Source organism: Onychostoma macrolepis, chromosome 22, assembly GCF_012432095.1.
Source record: "Onychostoma macrolepis isolate SWU-2019 chromosome 22, ASM1243209v1, whole genome shotgun sequence".
NCBI classification, from domain to species: domain Eukaryota; kingdom Metazoa; phylum Chordata; class Actinopteri; order Cypriniformes; family Cyprinidae; genus Onychostoma; species Onychostoma macrolepis.
Genome location: NC_081176.1, coordinates 887214 through 902613, shown reverse-complemented (window position 1 = coordinate 902613; position 15400 = coordinate 887214). Strand labels below are relative to the sequence as shown.

Sequence of the window (15400 nt, the reverse complement as noted above, 5' to 3'; positions counted from 1 at the left end):
CTCTAGATATATAGATAATCTTACATCCGATAACCTTGTTAAATACTGATTATACATTTTTTTTCACACATTTTTGCCAACAGACTAATGATGAAATAAATGTTGTTAGGACATTTGTGTCTTGTAGATATCATAATAGTAACTGCATAGTTTAAGTCTGACAATGAGAATGAAATGAACTTTAACTGACAGTTTACAGGAGATCTGCATAATATGAGGTGAAAACAGGAGCTATTAACAAATATAGCCTAGAGGATTTTCAGCAGCTCTATTATTATTGATGAGCCTCAGACTGTTAACACTCATTAAACAAGCCATTCAGGATCAGCAGCAGATCATCTCACTTTATTCTGAGTCTGAGTGCTTTCCAGCAATACAGAGCTCTATTGAAGAAAACACACACTTCTCACACTGACACGACTGACACACTTATCTTTACAGTTTGATAGCAATCCTTTTCAATTATAGGCTATTTAAAAACGTAAAGGAACTAAAACTATTTTTTTTATTTGACAAACATAAATGTCAAAAAAGAAAGAATGATAAATAACATTAAAATTGCATCAGCATGTCTAATTAATTTTCCTCACAGATTCATCCTTTAGTTTTTGGCTCCAAACATTGAAACAATCATACACACGAATGCTTAATGAAGAAGAACATTTTGAACCTGTAAAATCTTCTACAAATATGAATTTAAGAACATTTTGAACCTGTAAAATCTTCTACAAATATGAATTTAAGAACATTTTGAACCTGTAAAATCTTCTACAAATATGAATTTAAGAACATTTTGAACCTGTAAAATCTTCTACAAATATGAATTTAAGAACATTTTGAACCTGTAAAATCTTCTACAAATATGAATTTAAGAACATTTTGAACATAAAACGATACTTGTAATGAAGAATAACAATATAATTTATATCATATAGAAAAATTTTACACAATAATACAACTTTAGATATTGTTCTTAGGGGAGGAACTCCATCTTTGAGTTGATCTGAATCTCACAGATGAAACTTTGCTGGTCTTGAAGATGAACTTTATTCACTGTGACTAAATTAGATGATGTTTCTTATGACAGATTAATATGGAAGAGATGTGGTGTAACATTGAAAGCAGTAGACCTGAAGATAAACTACTTAATGTGATTGTTTATTTTATGCATGCGTAGAGAAGAAGAATGAGCGAAACTCTTCCCGCATGCAGTGCAGTGATACGGTTTCTCTCCAGTGTGAATCCTCTCATGTGATTTCAGATCTCCTGACTGATTGAATCTCTTGTCGCAGTGTGAACACTTGTAAGGTTTCTCTCCAGTGTGGATCATCTGGTGCCGTTTTAACTGACCAGCTGTAATAAACGTCTTCTCACACTCAAAGCACATATGATCTCTCACACCAGTGTGTATCTTCTGATGAACTTTTAAACTCTGTAGTTGCGAAAAAATCTTTCCACAGAAAGAACATGAATGTGGTTTCTCCTTCGTATGAACTCTCAGGTGCTCCTTCAGGTTTGAAGCCCGTGAAAAAGTTTTTCCACATTGATCACATTCATGCAGTTTCTCTCCAGTGTGGATGATCATGTGGTCCTTAAGGTTTGATGATTGTGTAAATCTCTTCTCACACTGATCACATGTGAATGGTTTCTCTCCAGTGTGGATCCTCATGTGAACATTGAGATTCTGTTTGTTTGTGAAACTCTTTCCACACTGAGTGCAGGTGAACCTTTTCTTGTCTCTTCTTTTCAATAAAGAAATACTTTCAGTCGGCAAGAGAGTTTTTTCTCCAGTTTTGACATGATGTTTTTTCTCCTCCTTTAGACCTGAAATTAAAGTTAAAAGAGGTTACAATATAATTAAATCATTAAAAAATCGGAGATATGTGAAGTAAAAGCAGACAACAGCTAACCAAATTATAATAATTTTGTTACATTTTTACAAAATAAGATGCAATAATAAGATACAATAATCTATATAAAAAATACAGACACTAATCCAGAGTTTCTGTAGTGATAACTATTATAATTAATAACTATTTTACACTAATTAACTGACCAATATTTTTTCACTCAACACTGTTGCAGCACAATTTTCATTAAATTTCTTTCTTTTTAAAACAAAAGCTTTTTTTTTTTTTTAACACCCAGGAAGTGACATCATTTCAACATTTAAGTTTCAGTCCCTATTTTGTACCCTGGAGATAGAAAGTCTGGACTTTTTTTCTTCATTTTTTAAAACTCAAAGTATTTTTCTACTATGAACACTAAATCTGATGAACTGCTGATAACTTTAAATGATTTCCACTCTCATTACTAAGCATCAAGAATAAACACCAACCTGTTTGTTCTTCAGTGTGTTTCATTCTGCAGGGTTCTGGATCTCTCATGTTCTCTCTGTCCTTCAATAAACTCTGTCTCTGCAGATTTCACTTCTTCCTGATGCTCTGATGCTCGTCTTCACTTGTAGACTGATGGGAATATTCCAGCATTTATTCCTGAACTGCAGTGGGAGGAGCTTCACTGAAGGTGTGATTGTTGTGGGAGGAGCTTCACTGAAGGAGGAGCAGATCTGCCAAAATTAAAGATAAATCAGTTATTACACATTATTTGTGTAATAATTTACACATTTTAAATATTAATGCATCTATCCATCTAGTGAAGCAACTATGAAGTTAATTAACCACAAAGTGTCTTATACTGATTCACAACTTATATCTCTCTTTATTTTCTAAAAATTGCATCTACTTATTTAAACTCTTAAACATAGAAATATAATTTTACAAATTTTCAAGCTACAAATAAACTGCCAGTTGAGTTTAACTAAAAAATTGTTTTTGTTTTAGTTTTAACATTTTTCTGGGGCATTTTTGGGGATATTTGGGAAATGAATAAAAAAATGGTTTCATTGTAAATGAAACCCTTTGTACTACAAAATATGAGTGTAATTCTTTATAAATAACATTATATATGGTTCAAATATTACAATAAACACTAAAAAATTTATTTTTATATTTTATTTTTTTAATTCTGTTATTTAATTCTGATTCAGGATCTATTTGGTCCTGCTCTTTGCAGCTTACTTTGTTTGATCATAAATGAAGCGAGTGAAATTGTCCTATTTTGCATCTACAAGTGTCATTTTGAGTTGCCTTTGCAAAAACAGGCTATATAAAATACATTACACCCAGAATCCTATTTTACTATGTGCCATAAACACTTTTCTTGATTATTGATTGAATTATGTTTCGTTTTTATGCTTTTTTTAAGTAGTAACATACAAAATAGCATAAACAAATTGGACCAAATTTCACATTTTGTGTTTTATATTATCAGTTGTATTATTTCAGGAGACACAAGACTGTATAAATTTTAAAATATATCTAGTCTATCACAATCTAAAATAGAATCCACATCCTCCAGCTTTATATCATTCCATTTATGTGCATTCTGTATTGGTCTACTGTTTGGAGCATCAGCTCACCTCTTCACCTGTGCCCCACTTCACCTGCCTCCATAATCTGTTGCCCCCTGGACACAAGCTAACTGATCATCCACACTGCACTGTAATAATCTATGTATATTTACTGTATATTCACCAAAATGCATCCTGTACTGTAATTTTCTATCCATATAGAGTTCATCAGACTGTTAGCTGTGCTGCTGAAAAAAACAATAGAACCCTGCCCAAAACACAACAGAAAATGTAATGGATTTAATGGTTATAATGGAAATGGTATTGGTTTTAATGGAAACTATAATGGTGTCTGCTGGTAAAGCACTTGAAAAGCATTGATTTTGAGCTAGGCTGAAAGTTACTGCTAATAAATTCAGTGATCATTTCCTCACCTTCATGTCATTCCAAACCTGTATGACTTACTTTCTTCTGTTGAACACAAAATAAGATTTTGTAGAATGTTACCAAACCATTTTGGTTACCCTTGATTTCTACTGTATGGACACAAATTTCTTGAATTTCTCAAATTATGTTACACAGAAGAAAGAAATTCATACAGGTTTGGAATGACATGATGTTGAGTAAATGATGACAATTTTCATTTTGGGTGAATCTCCCTTTAAGAACTTTATTATTTGTAAATAATAAACACCTAATTTATATACAGTCATGGCCAAAGATATCAGCACCCTTCGTAAATATGATCAAAGTAGGCTGTGAAAATTAATCTGCATCTTTAATCCTTTTTATCATTTATTAAAAAAATTCACAAAAATCGAACCTTTCATTGGATAATAAGAATTTAAAATGGGAAAATAATAATATAATGTAATATTATGATTGCCTTTGGGTCTTTCCATATGTTTTTATGATAATATTATGATTGTCTTTTGGTCTTTCCATATGTTTGGATCTACGGTTGGTTTCGCCTCACGGTGATGACGTCATTAGTCGCGCGCGCGCTTCAGTGCGGAGTTTCTGAGGTAAACAGTTCAGCTATTTCACTTAATTGTAAAATACATTTTACACCGTTTGTTTGAGCAGTATTTTTACTGAATTGTAACTGAATTATTTTCATCAGGTTCGGTGCTATGTGTGTGTCTGCAAACACTTATATTTAAAGAGTTTTATTATTTAAATCGATTGTCAGCGTAAATTGACAATTGTCTGTTTCTCTTCGCATAGAAAACGGTAAGTTGTAGGGAAATATTTTGATGTTATGAATGTAAATAAAATTCGAACTACAGATTAATATCATATGTTTGATAAAAATAGGTTGTTACCAGCAAATATTCAGCATAAAGTGAGATGATCTGCTGCTGATCCTGAATGGCTTGTTTAATGAGTGTTTATAGTCTGAGGCTCATTAATATTATCAGCTGCTGAAAATCCTCTTTATTTCATGTCAATAGATCCTGTTTTCACCTCATTCATTATGCTAATGACTTCAGATCTGTTAATTGACACATTAAGCTCATTTTATTGCTGTTAAAGGGATAGTTCACCCAAAAATGAAAATCCTGTCATCATTTACTCACCCTCAAGTAGTTCCAAACCTGTATGAATGTCTTTCTTCTGCTGAACACAAAGGAATATATTTTGAAGAAAGTTTGTAACCAGGCTGTTTTAGCACCATTGACTTCCATAGTAGGGAAAAAATACTATTGAAGTCAATGGTGCCCCAGAACTGCTCTGTTTCCACATTCTTCAGAATATCTTCCTTTGTGTTCAGCAGAACAAAGACATTCATTCAGGTTTGGAACTACTTGAGGGTGAGTAAATGATGACAGAATTTTCATTTTTGGGTGAACTATCCCTTTAAGACAAGAAAACAACACGATCAGCTTTTGTGGCATTACACGATATAACTTAAGTATCACAACAGCATTTATCCATTAATCTCTGATAAACCACGTTTCATATAAAAACTAAACTAAAAACAAATTAAGTTAAAATCAATTAATTGGTGTTTTATTTGTATCTTGCACATTTGTAAAATTATATTTCTATTTGTGTTTATTTTTTAACTTTTTAAATTCTTACATTGTTTATATTTGGAGTCTTTTAATTGTATGTGTTTTACCCCTATATTTCTGTGCCTGTATACTAATGAGAGAAAAGATAATAGATGGATTTATTGATTTTTATGTTTTTTTAAATTTCAGCCTACAAGTACAAGCATCAGAGCATCAGGAAGAAGTGAAATCTGCAGAGACAGAGTTTATTGAAGGACAGAGAGAACATGAGAGATCCAGAACCCTGCAGAATGAAACACACTGAAGAACAAACAGGTTGGTGTTTAAGCCCAATTTATACTTCTGCACCTGACCTACGCCGCAGCTATCTGCCTCAGATACCTGTAAGTAAGAGGTATCTGACATAATATGACATAACATTGATCTTTTATATGAAGTCTTCAGAGCCATAGGCTATAATATGTTGTTTTTAGATAAATCGCTCAGAGGGGTCTATTCTGTCCTCAGCATGCGTGTGTGCTGAGCATGCATATACAGATAGCCAAACAGTGATCAGCTTCAATGACCACTCAGATGATCGAGTAAATTTTGTCTTTACTTTTGCTTGAGTGCAATCATGCAGTTCAATCTCCGTTACATTCTTTTGTGAAACTGCAAAATAAATACAATAAATGCTCACTTAAATAAAACCAAACAAAATATAGTGACTCGTTATACAATGTTTACATCTACATTGGTAAACTGCAGTAAAGTTAAGTTATGCCGATCTTTTGAATGTGGATATAATGCACGTGAAACGCTAGCATGCTTCCAACATGTATAACTCTTAACAAATTTTTTTTGTTGCTGATTTTAACAAATTCAAACACAAAGAATAAAAAATAACTAATATAAATGATAGACTTGCAAGCAAAGCTTCTTAGGGGTTTTACACAACAGATTGAAAGAAGATGAAAGAAACAAGCAATCTCTCTGCTGCGAAATGGCTGCTGTGCTTTGTGTGCTTTTACACTATGAAGTATAACAAACAAATGCTGCGTCCCAATGTGCCTACTTATACTACGCCCTTAAAGTATGTACTCTTTTGGTGAAGAAATAGTACACACTTTTGAGTGTGTAGTAGAAGAGTAGGCGAGCTTTGGGACGTACTATCACGTCACACAACTGCGTGTTTAACGGACCGCTCTGTCGCATCTGTTACACGCACCCTGTCACTGTAAACTGGCCTGTCAATCATCTTGTCACAGTTAACATCCTCCACATTTCATTTCATACGATATTGGAGAGAAAAAAGTAGCTTGTTGATCTTCCAGTCTGTTCTCTTTCATGCGGAGAACTCTGCTCATATTTTCTGCATAATGATGCATTTAAAAGTTAACGACCAAATGGATGTTTATAAAAGTTCACATGGCTGTTGCAGATGAAATATAACATGGATGACAATAAATAAATATTTTTTCCAGGTTAAATGTTGATTATTAGTAACTCAAACCCCTTTTTGTAAACCTCTCTACCTAATGGTCGATCGTGCACATCCACCACGTTTTATTTGTGTTTGTAGTTCTGGACCGAATCCTTCCCCAAAGCGCAATGGATTGTGGGCAATTTTAGCCATTAGAGTAGCGGTCTCAAACTCACGGCCCGGGGGCCAATTGAGGCCCGCGGATGATATTTTGTGGCCCCCCTACTTGACATCAAAGTTTGGTGTTAGTGCAGCCCGCACGTTGTTCTCAAACGCACCTTTTTGCTGAGTCTTGCCACGCTTTTATTTATTTATTTATTTATTTTTATCACTTACAGTGTTTCCCCTACCATTATTTTAGGGGACCCCCCCCCCCTGAAGGTCAAGTTAATTTTATTTAATTGTATTTTCTCTATAGCGCCAGACCACAAAAGAAGTCATTCAATGTTACCTTCCCTATAGAACAGGTGTACACCTTGTTTTTTTATTAAACAAACTAAATAGCCTTATGTTATTTATCTTTTGTTTTACTTGAAGACATTGGGCAGAATATAATAGGCTACTACTAGTAAAACTATTAAAACCTTATCTTTATGGAATAATCATACAATGCCCCTTTATTTTTATGTCTGTAAAAAACGGGAACCACCCCCGCGCAAAGCCGCCGCCCCCCCAAAGCCATAAACCTAGGGGAAACACTGAATTATATGCTACCATAGATAGTCTCGTGACAGCTTCGGGCGGTGTTTGTTGTCAACGGTTGTCAAACTAGCCTACCGCGAAGTACCTGGGGAAGTATCAACGTTAGTCACTTGGTTGAAACGTGTTCTGGAGTGACACCAAGTGGACGGAAAATATATGGCATCACCCAGTCCAGTCATGTCTCTCTCAAAACGTGCCGTGAAGAGAAAGGTTGGCGACGAGCACAGGCAATTTCAGGAAAAGTGGGAGATGGAATATTTTTTTTGTCGAGCACAGGGGCACCCCTATGTGTCTCATATGCACAGAGAAAGTTGCGGTGTATAAGGAATACAACATCAGATGTCATTACTCAACTAGACATGCTGAGGAGTATACAAAATACCAAGGAGATGTGAGAAAGAACCGGGTCGCCAATCTTAAAAAATGTCTATTGAGGCAACAAGATTTATTCAAGAAAGCAACCAAAGAGAATGAAGCAGCAGTCGAAGCTAGTTACGTAGTGAGTGAGATGATTGCTAGGGCCGGAAAGCCATTCAAAGAAGGCGAGTTCATCAAAAAGTGCATGTTACTAGCTGCAAGTAAAGTCTGTCCGGAATAGAAGGGTCAGTTTAGCAACATCAGCCTTTCAGCTAACACAGTGGCAGAGCGCATTTCTGACCTGTCAGAAAACATATATGATCAACTGCGTGACAAAGCCGAACGTTTTTGTGCATACTCAGTCGCTCTTGATGAGAGCACGGACAACACTGACACTGCGCAGCTCGCAGTATATGTCTGTGGTGTTGACGACAGTTTTGAAGTGATCGAGGAGTTGCTCGCAGTGATTCCAATGCATGGTCAGACCACCGCTCAGGAGCTATTCCGCCAGCTGTGTGGTGCTATTGAGAATGCCGGTTTGTCATGGAAGAGGTTTGCTGGAATAACAACTGACGGAGCGCCATCAATGACAGGAAGGAAAAATGGACTGGTGGCACTTGTTCAAAGAAAACTGGAAGGGAGAATGTGGAGGAGGCCATTGCTCTGCACTGCATTATCCATCAGCAGGCCCTTTGCTGCAAATGCCTGAGGTTTGACAATGTGATGTCTGTTGTTGTGAAATGCATCAACCATATCAGATCCAGGGGCTTAAAGCACCGTCAGTTCTGCGCCTTTTTGGAGGAAATAGAGTCGGAATATGAGGATGTGCTCTACTTCACAGAGGTACGTTGGCTCAGTAGGGGAGACGTCTTGAAGAGGTTTTTTGAGTTGAGAGCAGAAGTGAAAGCCTTCATGGAGAAGGATGGGATGGCTGTTCCTGTGTTAAGTGATCCCAAATGGCTCATGGACTTAGCTTTTCTTGTTGACATTACACAGGAGCTGAATGTACTGAACAAGAAGTTACAAGGCCGGGGGCAGCTTGTCAGTGCTGCCTATGACAACGTGAGGGCATTCTCTACAAAACTTGTGTTATGGAAAGCCCAGCTCTCTCTGACAAACCTCTGCCATTTCCCAGCATGCAAGGCACTCATGGATGTGGGCACACCATTCAGTGGTGAGAAGTATGCTGATGCCATTATGAAGTTACAGGAGGAATTTGATCGCAGGTTTGCAGACTTCAAGACACACAGAGCCACTTTTCAAATTTTTGCTGACCCCTTCTCCTTCGATGTGCAAGATGCTCCTCCTGTACTTCAAATGGAGCTCATTGATCTGCAGTGCAATTCTGAACTCAAAGCCAAGTTCAGGGAGGTGAGTGGAAACGCAGACAAGCTTGGACAGTTTTTGAGAGAATTGCCACCCACCTTCCCTGAGCTGTCCAGGATGTTCAAGCGGACCATGTGCCTTTTTGGGAGCACATATCTATGTGAAAAGCTCTTCTCCATCATGAACTTCAATAAGTCAAAGTACAGGTCCAGGCTTACTGACGAAAATATTCAAGCCATACTGAGGGTTTCAACTGTTTCCTCCCTCAAGCCAAATGTGTCTCAGCTGTGTGAGAGGAAGCGCTGCCAGGTCTCTGGCAGCAAGGAGTGGGCAAGAGAAGCCTATGTTCTGAAGAACCGTTCATGTTCAGAAGGACAGTACAGGAAGAACCTTTCATTTTCAGAAAGGAAAGTTTAAATTCAGAGGAACCATTAATGTTCAGAAGAAACATTCATGTTGAAGAACTGTTAATAATAAAGATTGAGAAGATTGGATAAGTTGTGCTCCTTTTTTTGGAATACTTCAAACCCTTTTTTTGTGAAATACTTAATGCGGCCCAGCCTGACCCAGACTCTACCTCCAGCGGCCCCCAGGCAAGTTGAGTTTGAGACCCCTGCATTAGAGTGTGCACAGATCCACACTTCAAAAATCGACCTGAAATAGTAAACCATCCAGGGACTTTTGACATACTCTTTTCAACATAGTTTGCTTTGGGACACACTTATTGTAATCTCACATACTATTTAGGATGGATAATATGATCATTGGGACGCAGGGAAAGTTTTATCAAACTGGATTTTAACTCCACCTATGTCAACCAGCGCCCTCGAGTGGAGAGGAGGAAGTAATGTTAGACATGGCATAATAGGGTTTGACCAACCAGTTGTTGGACAGAGGTTATTTATATGTACAAATCATCCAAGCACCCGGTTTCTAGCCATTTCTAATGAAAATTTGATTAACATTGCTAAATATTATTAAACTGGAAAGAAATTAAAGGTTCATCTTTCATTGTCAATAGAATTCCATGTGCAGTTTCCTCTCAGCCAATTAGATTTCACATAGTATTTTTATCGGTCAGTCGTGGAAGTCTGATTGGTTAAAGCTTTACTTATATAGCACCTTTTAAAACAAAAGCTTTGTCTTTACAAAGTGTTTTACAGGGAGATGCATGTGTTCATTCACAGAAAAGAACAAAATAAAAACATAAAAGTGATAACGTAAAACACAGTACAATAAGCAGTGTATGTTAAAACAAAAATACAGCAATAAAAAAATCAAGGAAAGGCCCTCGTAAACAAATCTGTTTTGACATTTTTTTAAAAGTGCATAATGATAACTTTTGACAATGTTTAATTCAGTTGCAAAAATAAATAATCTTTAGCGCAAGAGCACAGAGAGATTTGCGAGTGTAAAGGACACAGTTTGAGCGCACACACTTGAGCAAGAGGAGAGTTTAACGATTGTTTAACGGACGTGCGAGAGCAAAGGAAATCCGCATGCGAGTGGAGAGAGTTGCGCTTGCACACTATATTAATCTACCTTCACACTACAATAATGCGCTCTCAACATTCATATCTGGTTAAGTTTCATATATAAGTTTCTGTAAGTTACAACAAATGCGAATGTCACTAAACATGCACACACTCACATCGCTGAAGCTCACTGATGCCGTCTTGTGCACCTAACCCATGATCAAACATTGAATAGTTTTCACTACAGAAACATGGGTTTGTGCCCATATTTTTAATATAAATCATTGAACCCCATCTCATAAAAAATATTGTAATTTTGTGTAGTCTGCTTTCACTTACATTTCTCTGATTTATTTTAGGATTTATTTATTGTAACTCTTTCATTTCAGATTTGATGGAGGAGAATGAGGCGAGTGAAGCGCAGAAACATCATCATGGCAAAACTAAAAAATCTCACTCACAGACTGAAAGAGTTTCTTTACTGAAAAGAAGAGACAAGAAAAGTTTCAACTGCACTCAGTGTGGAAAGAGTTTGTCAAGCAAGAAGAGTCTCAATGTTCACATGAGGATCCACACTGGAGAGAAACCATTCACATGTGATCAGTGCGGGATGAGTTTCACACAATCATCAAACCTTCAGAGACACATGAGCATCCACACTGGAGAGAAACCATTCACATGTGATCAGTGCGGGATGAGTTTCACACAATCATCAAACCTTCAGAGACACATGAGCATCCACACTGGAGAGAAACCACATGAATGTGATCAATGTGGAAAAACATTTTTGTGGGCTTCAAGCCTGAAGGAACACCTGAAAGTTCATTCAGAGGAGAAACCACATTCATGTTCTTTATGTGGAGAGAGTTTTTCATGGCTGAAGAATTTAAAAGTACATCAGAAAATACACACTGGTGTGAGAGATTATATGTGCTTTGAGTGTAAGAAGACTTTTATTACAGTTGGAGAATTGAAACGGCACCAGAGGATCCACACTGGAGAGAAACCTTACAAGTCTTCACACTGCGACAAGAGATTCAGTCGGTCAGGAGACCTGAAATCACACGAGAGGATTCACACTGGAGAGAAACCTTACATGTGTTCACACTGCGACGAGAGATTCAGTCAGACAATAAATCTGAAAAGACATGAGAGGATTCACACTCGAGAGAAACTGTATCACTGCACTGCATGCGGGAAGAGTTTCTGTCATTAGTCAGCTTTATGTAGTCATACAAACACAGTAAGTAGATCATAGATCCAGCACTTTTAAGTCTGAGGTTTCAACCTTGCTAAACGTGACACTCTAATGCAGTGGTTCCCAAACCTGTCCTGGACGCCTGCACCTATTGTATGTCTCCCTTTTCTAACACACCCTGATTCCACTCATCAGCTCGTTAGTAGAGACTGCAAGAACTAAATCGGGTGTGTCTGATTAGGGAGACATACAAAATGTGCAGGGGGTCCTCCAGGACAGGTTTGGGAACCACTGCTCTAATGCATTGAGTAATAAAATCTGTCCTAACCAGCCAGAGTGAACGACAGGACAAAGAAACATCACCGATAGTTTTCAAAGTGAATAAAGTTCATCTTCAAGGTCAGCAGTTTCATTTGTGAGATTCAGATCACCTCAAAGATGGAATTTCTCCCCAAGTAACAATATCTAACGTTTTATTCTTGTATACAACTTTGCTTTATGATATAAATTATATTATTATGCTTTATTACCAGATTCATTTTATGTTCATAATGTTCTTCTAATGCTTATTTGTAGAAGGTTTTTGTGCACAAAAGAATCAATAAGAGGAATCAAAATTTTAATTTGATAAAAAGTAGACTATTCCTGACCTTAACCCTTGTGCAACCTTATGGACATTTTTGTCTATTTTAGTGTTTTTTTTTTTGTTTTTTTTTTGTTTTTTTGATAATTTTGCCTTTGTTAATGCTAACTGCATACATTTTGGCTCAGGTGTGTAGTTTTTATTTGAACTGTAATATTCCACCCTCATTTCCTTTTTAATAAATCTTTTTTACACTAGGTACAAAAAAATACTTCCTCTCAGCGCCTTTTGGACAAAAATGTCCACATTAAAGCCTATGCTATTTTTCATTGCAGTGCCGTTTAACTGTAAACTTATGCAATTTTTGTTAATAAGCTTTCATTCTGTTGACAAGGCTTCAAAATTTAATTTTTTACTTTTTTTTTTTTTTTTTTTTTAACCAGATGGTGCCATTTTTTTCAGGTTTGCCCTATAAAGGCAAATACTCGCTTTATTCCTGTTTTCTGCTTCTGCATATTATAGAGCCACTTGGATAAATAATGCAGCTATAATTGTGTGGGTGTGTTGGTATGAATGTTGGAGTGTGGTTTGTATGTTTGTCATAAAAATTGTTTGTGTGTGCTTGTAATATTTGAGCGAGGAAAAAGTCTACTGTAAATCACAAATCCAACCACTGTGTGTTTTTCTGACATCTAATGGGGAAGATTTGGTACTACGCCCAAACAAAATTTTACTGAAAGCTCATTTTTTGAGATATCAACCTCAAATTTCAAACTTAAACATTTATAACTTTTTTTTGGGTTTTACTTTTTAAACTTTTTTTACTTCAACAATAATCTGCCATGGGTCTTCTTTAAAATGAGACCAAACTTTAGTCTGTGCTTTTTTTTTTTTTTTTTTTTTTTTTGTCCTACTGAAAATGTGCCTGGAGTCCACCTTTGTTATTATAACAAACTACACTTTCAATGTGATTTTAAACCATTCAAGTCAAGAAGACTCGCAATCTGTTTTTTTCTGCTACACACACATTCTTGTATAAGTGCTTTTTAGCCTGTTGATTTTTATTCATAGTATTCAGCTAACAAGGAAATATTTTGCAATAAGATGATATCTAAGATTATTTATTTATTTACCTTATTGGAATTGAAATTAGAAATTGACAAGAATCGGATTCATTAAAATTCAAACGATGCCCAACCTTACCCATACCCAACATTATTTTTTACTGGAACCTTTCTATTCACAGTTTTAAACCCTTTCTTTTCTTTTAAACCTTCACTTACCCATCTTTGCTTTTGCCCTTCTTAAAAACAACCACATAATCTTATACGTGAATATACTTTTCAAAATTAGTTATAAAACAGTTGCTCCTGGCAACAGGGATAGGTAGTATGTTTGCTTAACATAGCGTCAAACATGACAATTGATCAGATTAATATCATGTTTTGCTTCAAAATCACTATATAACATCGGTTGTGTTTGAAACAGTTAGCTTCTGTGGATTCATGTTGCATCCTATCATGGTGAGACAATATAAAATATGAGAAAATGTATTTGTAGGGAGTTAAGTTATTTCCTTTATGAAAATAACTCCTCGTGAAGCCAAAACTTAGGAACTCTTACAATGCAAATGTCATGCCACAAGACAATAAACTCTCTAATCAGACAAGAAGATCTGAGAGAAAGACCATTTGGTCCAGTCACCCATCCTTCCCCCCTGGGCTCATGGTACTGGTCACTGAAAGAACTCCAGTTGTTACTCTTACATAAATATTTACTATATCTTAAGAATTAATGATCTTAACCCTTTCATGTTTGGTATCATTTTAAAGGTCTCGGTGCGATGGGTAAACTGGTCTCAATTTCACAGCAGTCACTTATATTATGGGAAATATTGGAAACTTAAGTGAATTCTGTACCTTTGATGTGGGGGCGGTCTCCTTTCAAAACCTGATAAACATTGCTCTACCGGTGTGACCATTTGGGGCACGAGAACAGCTCCTAGAGAGGTTTCTCATCCCCCATAGATCTAATCTGTTTTGGGGCAGAGAATAAATGTTTATGGGCCTTTGGTTCTGGTGGTATTTAAGGGAAAGTTGCAAATAAGTCGGGGCGATTTGTAGCCAGATCAGCTCGTAGTGTGGAGGGTATTTAATATGTTCCATACTATGTATCTTCTTCTTGAAGCCAGGTAAACATTTTACTCTTAGATTCATCTTTGAACAACTGATATTATGTATTTTCTTATTTTTGAATTGGCTTATTGTTTTATGTAATTGACACGACACGTTTACCTGACTAATAATAAATTGTTATATTTGATTTATTCTGAACTGTCCTGAAATCATTATGACTATTAGACTGTGAGGAGGCTTTTGTTACCGCAAATCTACGGCCAGGATAGATCAAACTGAAGGCTCATGAATGAACGGAGCAGTAGGCACGTCATCGGAGACCTCAGATTTCTGTCTATCACTGGTGCTAGCAAGTTGTACGGGAAAAGACTAAATAAACTACACTTTTTGTCATAAGCAAGCAGTTGGCGGCGGACAACTAGGTATTAGTCTACCTGCATCCTCTGACTAACATCGGACTGGCGAGTTTGTGATCGTGAGACCGGGGCATCGGCCGACGCTATAGGCTCAAAAGAAACATTAGGTCCCCAGTGAACGGATAATTGAAAATATGGTATGTCGAGAATAATCAAGTATCTAAATTAATATATAAGCGATATTTGTGATCAATTTTTAATTAGTCTAAATTTAGTGATCACTTGGAACTGGAGTCAGATCAGAATTGGAGCTAGGTCAAAATTGAAACTAAATCCTGATAAATTCAGAAGCGCAAGTAAAAGACCGAACATGCAT

At 36.3% G+C, this 15400-nt stretch overlaps 4 protein-coding genes across 5 annotated transcripts in view; 1 reads left to right on the top strand and 3 right to left on the bottom strand.

The window, feature by feature from the left end:
- Positions 1-15400, bottom strand: part of LOC131531276 (zinc finger protein 239-like) — a 160115-nt gene that overhangs the window by 23578 nt on the left and 121137 nt on the right. The gene's annotated exons all lie outside the window — the stretch shown is intronic.
- LOC131531271 (zinc finger protein 239-like) overlaps positions 1-15400 on the bottom strand; it is a 267824-nt gene that overhangs the window by 180068 nt on the left and 72356 nt on the right. The gene's annotated exons all lie outside the window — the stretch shown is intronic.
- LOC131531284 (zinc finger protein 239-like) lies at positions 858-4809 on the bottom strand. The gene is made up of 3 exons (XM_058761967.1): positions 4738-4809; positions 2339-2569; positions 858-1824 (listed from the first exon to the last, which is right to left on the bottom strand). The coding sequence occupies exons 2-3, from the start codon at positions 2385-2387 to the stop codon at positions 1142-1144; spliced, it is 732 nt and encodes a 243-aa protein (XP_058617950.1). The 5' UTR covers positions 2388-2569; positions 4738-4809; the 3' UTR covers positions 858-1141.
- Positions 4372-13992, top strand: LOC131531274 (zinc finger protein 239-like). Its single transcript, XM_058761955.1, has 3 exons — positions 4372-4437; positions 5620-5745; positions 11142-13992. Exons 2-3 carry the CDS (start codon positions 5697-5699, stop codon positions 11966-11968), a joined length of 876 nt encoding a protein of 291 aa, XP_058617938.1. The 5' UTR covers positions 4372-4437; positions 5620-5696; the 3' UTR covers positions 11969-13992.